Here is a 12,227-nt window from a genome sequence, read left to right as displayed (position 1 = left end):
AACGGCCTTGTGCCACTATCAACAACTATCCAGTGCTATTCTATATAGTATAGAGTACATGCCAAGCCAATGGTCACCTCTGTTGTGCGTGTGTGACAGTCGTGGCATTCCGCAGTGATTGCAGCTTATTTTCAGTGGGTGAACTACTACTAATAACCACCCCACATTCTCATGCCAATTTTCCATTTCCATTCCCTCCATTTCCCCCAGCATTTCGTCTTTTCAATGGGGCGCCACAGCTGTAGACGATTAGAGAAGCATTCGCTAAAATGCCCATAAATATTCTATAAAGCCAATAGACTTGCATGCAATTACGTTTACAATATGGTTATTTGGTGGTTACATCGACCAAAAAGGGTGCCTACTATATGGTCACGAGTTTATCAACCTCTCGACGGCGCTAACTCATCGAACTTGGTTATTGGTTATCAGTGGTTGTTGTTGTTTGTTGGCCCATCGATCGATCCATCGATTAGGTTAAAGCACTCTCTTACCAGGGCCACAAAACAAAGAGAGTCATCGACCATTTATTTCGCTGGATTTATGGTTATAAAACTGCAACTGTCCTGCTGCGTATGTTGTTTTGTTCATTATGTTTACTTTTGCACAACAGAAATGCGCCATGTTATTCCTTTCAACTGTCAATAATTAAATTGATGAATTAGTCCAATGGGCATACAGCAGAGATTCTGGGTTTTACAGGAGCAAGGATGCCCTCAAAAACATATTATATATCTTTTGTTATGTAAGCTGGTTTACAGTCAAATTTAATTATGTCAGTAGCAGGCTTAAAACAAATAAATTCCTTAAATATATATAAGAAGTACCTACTTAGTTTACCTTTATTGATGCTTATCTTAACTTAATTCCCATATTTAAGCCACAAGTTGGTTTTCCTCTCTTCAAAACTCAAAGGCTGGCTTAAACCTCAAAACTTTTCCCCGAGTCTTTTGATAAATTGCATTCTCGGCCACAGACAAATCTCTGGCCGTTATTCGCTTAAGGCCACAAAAGGAAATTCAAATCGAAATCAAGCCACAAAAATATCCACAAAGCAGAGGCAGCTCTGACTCTGCCTCTTGGCTTGTGTTTTAATTGATAAAAAGCTCTTGAGAGCGAGGTCAGAGGTTTTCACACGAAGCCCAAAAAAAAAGAAAAAGAAAAATAACAGCAACATGAAATCGGAGATGGATATGCTCTCTGTGCGGGAGTTTTTCGCCTGAAGCTTCTGCATCTCATTCCGCCTGAACGGAATTTCCCTGAATCCAACTCTTGGCCAGCTGGCGTGGAGAATCTTACAGCTTCAGCTCCAACTTCAGCTCCAACTGCAGCTGCAGCTCTCCAGCTTGGGCTCCGATTGCCACCGGCAATGGTATGGAATTTGATGATGAACTTTATCTGACTGACTGACTGCACTCACTAACTTCATGTTAGTTAACTCCTCTAACGCTGATCTATAACCCTTGGTATAACTCTTTCTACATTTTAAATCTTTTGCAGACACATACCGAAGGCCAAGGCAACGGCCATTGCCGATACGCCCGAACTGAAGCGCATCGCGGAGAACACGAAAATCCAATCGAACGTTAAATACCATGCGGACTTTGAGAAGGCCAAAGGCAAATTTACACAGGTCAGTGGAAAAACCTAGCAGAGGGGTTACCTTTCACAGAGAGAGAAAATGCTTCAAATTACTTTTAAAACAGGGGAAAACTCTTGAGTAGATAGATACCAAATAGTGATGGAAACTATAAGAAAAGATTCTAGTTCTGTATACGAAACTTGAAGACTATATAGCTACTCTTATTACCCAATAATTTCTATAATTACAAATACATTTTCGAGTTTAGATTTAGATTTTCCAACTAAATTCAAGGTTTTATTTTATGATAATAGATTAAATTAGTATGATTTTCTCTCTCTGTGTGTGTGAAAGGCACTCCCTCTTTTCTTGCATTCAGAATATGGATTACTAATTGCATTATGCATTCCCATCTTTGGTTCGACAGGTGGCCGATGACCCGGAAACGCTGCGGATCAAACAGAACACGAAGCACATATCGAATGTGGCATATCACGGCGATCTGGAGAAGAAGGCCGCCATGGAGAAGCAGCGAGGATCCGCCGAGGTGTCCGATAGCAGCAGTGAGTATTATGCTCCATCCCCGGGGTTAACCCCTTTCTGTCATTTCTTCATTTGTCTATGAAACCCTGTTGTAATTACTATATATACATTAATGTATGTATATTTCTCCCTCATTCACTATATGTTAGCTTCATTGTTTGTGACCGCTCGTTCGCTTAATAATGGTTAGTTGGTTGGGTTTACTGTTTGAATCAATTTATTCGAATTTCATTGACTTTTAATGTGTTCATAATTGTCTATTGACGTCATTCATGCATGCATTGAAATAAATAACAAAAACTAGTTTACAGTGGACACTTTGAAGCTTGTTTTATGTTAAATAAATATATTGATTAGTTACTATTCTAACTAAACTATTTCATTTATATATTTTTCTGTGCAGAAATTAAACAAGATTTAAGTAATAAAAATAATCTGTAAACCTAATTTAAAGACCAGTAAATGAAAAGTACTTAAAGAAAGTTTCTGATTAATATAATTGAAATTAAATGTATACTTTCTTCATGTATTAAAATAAGTTTTAACCACTGTATCTCTATATATAGTTAAGGCATGTCTGTGTTTGCATTTCTGCACTATTTATCTACAATATACACATATCTATATCCATCATATCCGTCACATCTGTCACATATTGTCATTAATATTGATTATAATGCCGTTCTTTTTTTATGGTTTCGTTTTCTTTTTATACATATATATTTATTTTGTTGCGGAATCTTTGTTTATCACATTTGTGTGTTGGCATAATTTACCCCACTCTCCACAATCATCAATTGCAACCAACAAAACAAACAACAAAAACTTTAAAAATTAATGCAAAACACACGCACACCCAACACGCATATATACACTAACAACAACCAACAAAAACTGTGGACAAAATGTTGTGCCTAATGAAATGTAACTAAAAATCTAACTAAATCGTTCATAATCGAACCAATAATATCGAAAAACAATCGAATAAAATCGATAGATGAATCGGAATATTTCTCTGAGCAATTGGCAGCTGAACAATTATCGCAATATGCACCCACAGCCTCACCCATACCGCCAGCAGTGACAACACTACACCAGCAACAGCAGCAGCTGCAACATCAGCAGCAGCAGCAATATCAGCAGCAACTGCAACATCAGCAGCAGCAACACCAACACTATCTGCAACAGCAGCAACAGACCCTGCCACCGCCACCCATACAACACCAGCAATACAACACAGCGGCCATAACGCCCACATACCAACAGCTACAACAGCAACAACACCACCAGCAACAGCGAGCCCAACAACAACAACAACATCAGCAGCAGCAACAGCAACTGCACGATCCCTATGCCCATTACCAGCAACCGCAGGCACTGCGCCAGCAGCACCAACAGCAGCTACACCAGCAGCAGTTGCTGCAACAGCAAGCCATTAAACATGCCTCACATCTGTATCCCACAGCAACATCCCATCAGCCGCAGCAGCAGCAGCAGCAGCAACAGCAACAGCATCAACAGCCACAACAACAGCTGCAGAATTCGCAGCAGCAGCAGGCGCTTAATAGCTACAATGAGATGCGCTCAGCCATACTCCAGAATTCGCATCATCCCAGCGGCAACTCTGTCGATCACTATGATCATCAGCCCCCACAGCAGCAGCAGCAGCAGCAGCCCCAACAGCAGCCGCAGCAGCACAACAGTAACCCCACGATGGTGGCAGCTCCACAACAGCAACATAGCCTGCTGAACAACAATCCCAGCAACGGCAACATCGTCGGCGGCGGCGGCGTTAGCAGCAATCACAGCTTGAACAATAATAATGGCCATGGTCAGCAGCAGCAACTGCCGCAGCAACAACTGCCGCAGCAGCAGCAGCAGCAGCCACAACAACAACAACCGACGACCAACAACAGCCAACAAATGCTGCCGCCACAAATGAGACGCTCGGCGGCCAGTGTGACTGGAGTAGTTGGAGGAGGAGGAGGAGGAGCACCAGCCGGACCAGGAGTTCAGCAGCTGTATGCCTCACCCAATTATGCCACGGTTTCGCCTTCGGAGAACGCCATAAATACCAAGAATGCCAGCAATGGCCACGTGCCCATGGTGGCCAGCGGTGGTAATATCGGAAAGATAGCCGACTACGATCCGTTGACGGATGGACCAAGGGTGGTGCCCCAGTCTGGCAGATCCAGCACCACATTGGTCTACAGCTCTGCAGGTGGTAAGTAGTTCAAGTAGGCCAGGCTAGCTAGCTTAGCTTAGCTCGATGTAAAGCCATCGCACACACAACAGCAGTCATCTTGTCCTTGTCCCCACGACTAGAATCTAGTTGAGTTAACCTTTGAACTGCAAACTAACTATGTGTATATCATTCCAAACAGGCAACAGTGTGTATCCCAAGAGGATTGGCTCCATTCAGGACATTGATCCAGCCAATGGCATCTACGGTTCGCTGAGCGGTGCCGAGCAGGCTCTGCAGCAGCAAAAGCAGCAGCAGTACTATCAGCAGGTGCAGATGATGCAGCAGCAGGAGCATCCGCCACAGCAACAGCAGCAGCAGCAGCAGCAATTGCAGCAGCAGCAGCAGCAACTGCAAAACCAGCAGCAGTTGCGCCAGCAGCCATCCTACGTCTCCCTGCAGGAAAAACAGTCGCGCCAAAGCGGTGCCTTGGTGAGAAGGGTATATTTACTATTCACTAAGTTTATATTAATTAATTAAATGATCCCCACCAGCGTGTGTATCGGGCCATCTATGACTACGAGGCGCAGGACGTCGACGAAGTCAGCTTCTCTGAAGGCGATGTCATCTTTGAGGTGGAATCCATTGACTCTGGCTGGATGACCGGTCGTGTGGAGCGAACCGGCAAGACCGGCATGCTGCCCGCCAACTATGTGGAGCAGGCGGTTATATAATAGGGAATGTTCTACTACTGCTGCTGTCGCCAGCCAGCAGTGGTGATCCTCGTCTGCCTGCTCTACATCCTGCTCGTGCTCGTCTTCTTTGTCAATGTCTTTCTTGCGGATCGTAATATGCACACGAATCTAATGATGCGAAATGGTGGACACGGTATCCATGGCGGCGGTGGAATAGGAGGAGTAGGAGGACTAGGACCAATTCCACCCGCTGGCATGCATCCATCGGGTCACCATAATCCATACGATATGCATGGATACAATCATTACAGCAACTACCATCCGCAAGTGGACACCAAGCAGAGGCAACAGCAGCATCAGCAGCAGCAGCAGCAGCAGGATATGAACAGGAAGACGCCCAATCAGCAGCAGCCCGAACAGGATATTTACTACTACTTCAACCACGTATTCAGGCGGCGACGGCGACGGTCGCTTAATAATCCCTCTTCCACTCCCACTCCCAGCACCACGACCCAAAACCTAAACATTTAGTGCATTAATTTATACTTACATTCACATACATAGATATATATAAATTCTATATATATATACATATACATATACATATAGCCAAGCAGCAAAGCAGCGGATTTTGTAAAGAATGAGAAATTCATTTGTAAAATTAATAGCAATCGATTAAACTGAGAAGAAGAACCAACAATCCGGTATATACATACATAACTAAATAAACGAAAAGCCACAGCCGAGAAAAGCCACGAAGAATGTCGAATGTCGAATGTGTGTGTTTCAGCTATGAATCGGCCGATATAATATACCATATATCCGCAACGATTTCCCGCAAGTTAGTGAAGCAGCGACCAGAGCCAAGTTTGCATTTATCTACGAATCAAATTTATACAGAATATTTATTGAGCGATATACAAGAGACAAGTTTAGTAATCAGCAGCTAATCGTACGCTATAGCTAACCAATCATACATCAATATATACAAATATATCCAGGGGAACACATTCTCTTGTAGCTAAACAATAAAAATAATGCTTCAGCAAACATAACAATGCTCTAATTTAATTAGAAGTTCTCAAAAGTAAACTTACTTAGATTTTCCCCTCCCCGTTTTTTGTTTTTAGGCTTTCCAAAAGCTTAATCGGACTCATGCCGAGTCTTTATCCCTACAATTTTGTCAATTTATATGTATATCTAGCAGCAAAGTAGCAGCAGGCAATGAAAATATATATATTGTTCTTTGTTTTTGGGGGAAATTCATGTTTTAATATATAAATATATATTATATGTATTTTTGTTAAGAGGAATAATGAATATTGTTTGTTTCTAGTGTTAAATGAGAAATAGGATGGGAGTATTGTTTCGTTTCACAAAATAAATCCTTGAAAGTGCCTTTAATTTGCTAAAACGACGTGTTTTTTAGATGAAAACCAATTTACCTAGGCTTATCAATAAATAAATGCATCAATAACATACATACATATACAACTAATGTAACTTTATGCAATTAATTATGCAAAAAGAATGCGCTGAACGAATTTCTAAATGCAAAGTAACGAAACAATTTACACACAGCAACTAAAATAAATAATAATGTGATGATTCAAATGGCGGAGTCAAGCTATATAATGTATTATTAACTTACACACACACCCACACACATTTAATTAATAACTATATAGGCATAATGCAATTTGAACTGCTTTTGAGGGAAGGAAGAAACTTACATGAATTAATATCTAATCTTATCCTGAAACTGAAACTGAAGCATCGCCAAAGGCTTCTTGTTTTGTGAACGTGTTACAAATAAAAAAACAAATAAAACATTTATGAAAAACCCAACGAGGATTTTCTATTTTTATTAAGCTTTCAAATTGTGGCCCCATGCCTTGTCGGTTTTGGAAATAACGTTAAAAAAAGAACTAAATTACAAATCCTGTTTGCTCAGCGGCTCTGGGCCGGCTCATCTTCAGTTGGAGTGGCACTCGTAGTGGTGGTGCCTTTGCCCTCACGAGTCCCGAGTATAGTGTCCAGGATAATGGTCTTGGAATTGTTAATGGTCTCCTCAAAGAACTTGGCATCAGCGCGCTTCTCTTCAGTAATATAATCAAGCTTCTCGGTCAGCATGGTGATCTTCTCCTGAGCCAATTCCAATCTGAGTATTGAAATAAATTGGAATTATTTATGGAGGTATTTGTATTAGATTTTAACCCCTTATATTGGTTATATATACTCACTGATTCTTTAATTCTTCCAGTTTTGGCTCAACCTGACCGGCCGAATTCAGAGTGGTGATCGATTGATATTGCGACTGATTCTCAAAGCTGAAGGAGCCAATGGATCCGCTAAGAGAAGAGCGACTCAGCGAACTGGCATAGTCAGCCATTCGCTGGGTGCGTTTCTTCTTGTCGGACTGCACATCAAGCTCCTTCTCCAGCTCCCGAACCCTGGCCTCCAAGCGACTGATGCGGGTCTTGTGCTTCCCTATCTGTTCCTGCGCCGCCTCAACCCTGGTGCGCTCCGTCTCCAAGCGTTCGTTTAGATTTTTGTTGAGCAATATTAACTGGTTTTTCTCCACCTCCAAGGCATCCAGAATGCCCACATATTCTTCCTGGAAAATAAATCAACAGAATAATAATTTGTTGTTATTTTTTAGGATGACAACTAAACTCACTTTACGGAACTCGCGGCAGGAGAAAAGGAACCCTCCAGTGACAGCACGCAGATCCATCTCCAGCTTCTTGGCCATATCCTGTAGACTGACAACCTCCACCTCCTTTTGCTTGATAATGCCCTGCAGCTCCAGATTCATGCTACTCAGCTCCTCCATTTGCCGACGAGCAGTGTCCCGCTCCTCGGTCACCCGGATCAGCTCGGCACGTGTATCGTCCATTCGGCTCTCGTACTGTTGGCGCTGCTTGGAGAGCTTGTCGTTCATAGTGTTTATATTGATTCCATTGTAGTCTGTCTGCTCTTCCAGCTCGCTGGAACGTATCTTGTACTTGATCAAGTCCTCGTTAAGGGTCTTGTTGCGCACCTTTAGGGCCAAGGTCTTGCTGCGCTGCTCCTCCAATTGTGTCTGCAGATTCACAATCTCCTTTTCCAAGGCCTCAACTTTGGCACGATGCAGGATCTCACTCTTTCGGACGCCGGGCGTGAACCTATCGAAGGGTGCAGTGCAAGCACCATCTCCACCACCCAGGCTGGCGTGACACGACCGAGGACTGCTGTGCACCTTGTCCAAATCGGAGCCCATGGGCACTGGAGCATAGTCCATTACGCCACGGTCCAGAGAACGATCCTCGTATGAGTCAAGGCGAGCCTTCAGCTCCTGCACCTTCTGGGTGAGTGTGATAATCTGCTGGGCTCGACCACGCCAGTTAGCCTGATTCAGATTGTTAGCCAGTATGTTTATATTCAAGGCATCGCCACCGATCTCGTGCTGGAGGCACTTTTGTGCCAACTTCAATTGGTTTTGCAGCTCCGTGTTCTTGTTCCTCGTCTCGAATAGCTTCTGCTGCATGCTGTTGACCTTGGCCTGCAGCTCATCGGCGGAGGTGCCCTTCTTCATCAAATCCTGATTGGCCTGCAGCATCTCCTTGTGGGTCCGCACATCTCGCTCCAGCTTCTCGATCTGACTCTCCTTCTTGCTCAGTCGAGACTTTGTCTGCTCGAGTTCGGCACGCATCATACGGTTCTTCTTGCTGAGCTCCAGGATCTTGGTACTGGCTATCGAGGAGTTGCAGCGCAGCTCATCTATGGGCACCGAATTTAGGACATCATTAAGTGAATCAACGGACTTTTTCAAGTCACTGATCTCTTGATTCTTATCTTGAATGGCCTGGGCCAGTGAGTTTTTCTCCTGCTCGCACTCGGTCAGCTTTTTGCGCAGCTTCTTGGACTCCGGCTTCGGTGGCTTCGGCTTGCCCGCCATCATGTGAGCGGCTACGGTGGTGTTGGCGGCGGTGCCATTGACGTCATGGTTATGACGACGACGTGCGGATCGCAGCAGCTTGGTAGAAGCCGCCTTGTGCTCGACCTCGTGCTCCAGCTCCTCATCCCTGGGGATAACAAACTCATCCTCTAATATGTCCATCGGGATGGCTTTTAATTAAACTTAAATTAAATAAAATATAGATACACAATCGAATCGAAACAATTTCGTTGGCTGAGCGCAAATAATTTGTACGTGTTTCTGTTTTTTACGAATTAATCAAAATTTAGGCTGTCGACAGTTGTTTTCTGGGCTTTGTTTTAACCCAGAAACAATGAAACACAATCAAAACCAATTTTGGCTTTTGCCTACTCAGTTTTAAATTTAAACCAAAAGTGCCACAATTCAAATTCAAATGTTCTAAAAAGTCGATTGCCTAGTGAAATATCGATATACTATTCGCGTTCTAAAAAGTAACCAAAAGACTATCAAGCTAACGATATATCGATAACCATACGTGAATCGCGATAGTCTTCCCGCAATCGAAGACTTGGCCATCTCTAATGTGACGTGTAAGACACGAAAACAAAAAGAAAATTGCGAAAATGGACGGATTTATGATGGTAAATGCCTTATTTATAAATTACCGGCTGATTTTCAAGTATCCCCCTTGCCGCAGGATATCATCAAGGGCATGTGCATCATGGACAATGACGGCAACCGCATTCTGGCCAAGTACTACGACAAGAACATCCTGTCCACGTTGAAGGAACAGAAGGCCTTCGAAAAGAACCTCTTCAACAAAACGCACCGGTCGAACACGGAAATCATCATGCTGGACGGCCTCACCTGTGTTTACAAGAGCAACGTGGATTTGTTTTTCTACGTGATGGGCACCGCCTACGAGAACGAACTGATCCTCCTGTCCGTGCTCAACTGCCTGTACGACTCCATCAGTCTGATTCTCAAGAAGAATGTGGAGAAACGACTGGTGCTGGAGAACCTGGAGATCATTATGCTGGCCTTTGATGAGATCTGTGACGGAGGGTGGGTATTTAGTTAAGTGAGAAATGCAGTGATGGGATGTGGTGGCGTCTAAGACCATTGAACTTCTTTAACTTGGGTGCTAATTGCCCTTTAAAGATCACTTCCATGGTTAGTTCTGTCTGCCAAGAACCATTACAACGATTTAATTCAGATATTGCATAGGTTTTCTTAACAAAAACACACATTTTTTGGCTTCTCCAGTATTATTCCTATCCCAAAATATAATCAAATGCTTCCCCATCACCGTATTTTCATTCGTTCTATATAGTTTTTGATTCTATTAATGCAAATTATTCCCAATACAGCATTATCCTGGATGCGGATCCCTCGTCCGTGGTGAAACGCGTCGATCTGCGCAACGATGACATTCCCATTGCCGAACAGACCGTTGCCCAGGTAACTAATACCCTAAATGGTCTATTTTGGTAGCCACTACTCTACCCTACTCTATTTAGTAGCTCGTTTAAGTGTCTTGTACGTTAATTGATAGGCATTTCGATCAAAGAACATTTAGTTTATAGTGTTTCTCTAGTTTTGTTTCGTACTCTTGATTAGTTTTCCCCATATAAATTGACCTCATTTCGTTGTATTCGTAAAGATGATCAAATAAAAACGATTAATATGTATTTTGCAACTTTATGCTCATTTTTTAGTTCTTTCGTTAACTGAAAGGAGTGCGTAAGGTAGGCCTTTTGCGCTATCTATGTGTTTAGTAATATATTTCTTGTTTTATTTTAATCAATTGTACATGTTTTCCTCCTCCTATGTTTACTAAACCTTAACAGTCATTAACCTTTATGTATAAAGCAGACTTTTCATAAGTTTATATATAGTCTTGCCCTTTTTTGTTTCATTTTGTGTGTACATCGTTGTGATTATTTTGCCCTAAAAATAGCCCCATTCCTTTGTACTCCCTGGAAACGATCTAATAAATATGTATGACTGATAACTATGTTCTGGAGGCTTTTGCTCTTAACCGACTTTGATTAATTAACTAATTGCTCGATATAATTGCTGTATCTCTATATGTGTCGTGTGCTATCTATCTTTTAGGTTCTGCAATCGGCGCGCGAACAACTCAAATGGTCCATCTTGAAGTGATGCGGAGTGGCGGTTGGGATGATGATGGTGATGAGAAGAAGAAGGAGAAGGAGGAGGAGCCACTTCCGCTGCGTGTGTTGTCGCTATACATTCGATTCTTTGTTTCCGCCTAGTTGTAAAGCATATTATAATACATATATATTTAACTAGAGTCCTTTCCTCTCGCCACATTTTGTTATTGATTGTTTTAGCAAGCTAATTGACCTGCTAAGAGATTAACCCTAGAAGCAAGAGCTTTAAACGCCGGCCAACGATTAGGTTATCAGGGTCTTAAATCACTTGTGCGTGGTATGTAATCGACTGTGAATCGAGATAAGGGAATCCCCCTGAATAAATAAACAAGTCATCGATATGGACCGGTTTTGCAAAGAGCTCTAAAAGTGAAATATAGCTAACAAAAGGGAATCTAGAGCTATTTTTGAACAAGGAATTTATAAAAATTAAGCTGCAATACCATTAGTTTGCCTAAAACTTATGAGGCTAGCATCTTGAAATTCGCTACCCAAACCTGCTGAAGAGTATCCCCGACTTCGTTGAGAGGCCTTTCTTGATACGACCTTGATTATGGGCTTACCTCAGCTCTTCAGCTGCACCCTTTCTTTACTTTCTTTATCAAGGAACTCTTACTAAGCACCTGCTATTAAAGTGACTAAAAAAACTGACCCTCTCTGGATGGGTCAGTATTACAAAAAGATAATGCCAAACACTAGTAACAAGAAACAAGGGTACTATTCATGTACAAAACCAAATCCTAACCACTCTTACCCTGCGATAGATACGGAACCAAAGTGGGTGGCAAAAACACGTGCTCGGGCAGTGGCTAACTCCCATCGAGGTGGTCATGTGAAGTGGCTCCTAAAACTCAGCGAGAAGTGCTAGACTCTTCTCTATATACATCTTTACGATGGCGAGCCAATTATTTGGCGATTAAGTACCGATAATCTCGACATCTTTATAATGGGGTGTGGCGCATATAAAGAACAAATTCTATTTGCAGAATTTGCGATTTCTCAACAGTATTGTTTTCTGTGTAAGGACAATGGCACTTGATTTATGGCAATTACAACCTAATAATAGCAGGCTTAGCTCTATTTACAGGTCTTAACTCCCCTGCTTAGTTATGAAATGCGTTGTACC

The 12,227-nt window shown here is 42.4% G+C and overlaps 4 protein-coding genes across 9 annotated transcripts in view; 3 read left to right on the top strand and 1 right to left on the bottom strand.

Moving 5' to 3' along the window:
- The window catches only part of Lasp (LIM and SH3 domain protein Lasp), a 34,218-nt gene extending 27,368 nt beyond the window's left edge, over positions 1–6,850 (top strand). For 2 of the 5 annotated variants that reach the window (XM_086834640.1, XM_086834642.1), the window contains 5 exons: positions 1,501–1,633; positions 2,010–2,145; positions 3,186–4,349; positions 4,510–4,799; positions 4,862–6,850. In XM_086834640.1, the coding sequence (XP_086690766.1) occupies positions 1,501–1,633; positions 2,010–2,145; positions 3,186–4,349; positions 4,510–4,799; positions 4,862–5,041 (1,903 nt within the window). In that variant the 3' untranslated portion in view covers positions 5,042–6,850. Of the gene's footprint in view, positions 1–1,500; positions 1,634–2,009; positions 2,146–3,122; positions 4,350–4,509; positions 4,800–4,861 lie in introns of all 5 variants that reach the window. The other 3 variants (XM_086834638.1, XM_086834641.1, XM_086834643.1) reach the window with 2 other exon arrangements.
- Positions 5,048–6,850, top strand: LOC110183602 (uncharacterized). The gene has a single exon (XM_020951915.2). It carries the CDS (start codon positions 5,048–5,050, stop codon positions 5,531–5,533), a length of 486 nt encoding a protein of 161 aa, XP_020807574.2. The 3' UTR covers positions 5,534–6,850.
- Positions 6,312–9,163, bottom strand: LOC110183599 (uncharacterized). Its single transcript, XM_020951913.2, has 3 exons — positions 7,683–9,163; positions 7,246–7,619; positions 6,312–7,163 (listed from the first exon to the last, which is right to left on the bottom strand). Exons 1-3 carry the CDS (start codon positions 9,102–9,104, stop codon positions 6,953–6,955), a joined length of 2,007 nt encoding a protein of 668 aa, XP_020807572.2. The 5' UTR covers positions 9,105–9,163; the 3' UTR covers positions 6,312–6,952.
- A 140-nt stretch (positions 9,164–9,303) lies between these two features.
- Positions 9,304–11,241, top strand: zetaCOP (COPI coat complex subunit zeta). 2 transcript variants are annotated; one of them, XM_086834645.1, is made up of 5 exons: positions 9,414–9,565; positions 9,622–9,989; positions 10,295–10,385; positions 10,643–10,672; positions 11,043–11,241. In XM_086834645.1, exons 1-4 carry the CDS (start codon positions 9,548–9,550, stop codon positions 10,652–10,654), a joined length of 489 nt encoding a protein of 162 aa, XP_086690771.1. In that variant the 5' UTR covers positions 9,414–9,547; the 3' UTR covers positions 10,655–10,672; positions 11,043–11,241. The 2 variants fall into 2 exon arrangements, with proteins under 2 accessions (XP_020807573.1, XP_086690771.1); XM_020951914.2 differs by lacking the exon at positions 10,643–10,672 and having other exon boundaries at positions 9,304–9,565.
- Positions 11,242–12,227: the final 986 nt, after the last annotated feature.

This window comes from Drosophila serrata, unplaced genomic scaffold (assembly GCF_035046125.1).
Source record: "Drosophila serrata isolate PLE 108 unplaced genomic scaffold, ASM3504612v1 contig_273, whole genome shotgun sequence".
Classification (NCBI taxonomy): domain Eukaryota; kingdom Metazoa; phylum Arthropoda; class Insecta; order Diptera; family Drosophilidae; genus Drosophila; species Drosophila serrata.
The sequence above is the reverse complement of the archived record's forward strand: the minus strand, read 5'-3'. Positions and strand labels throughout refer to the sequence as shown.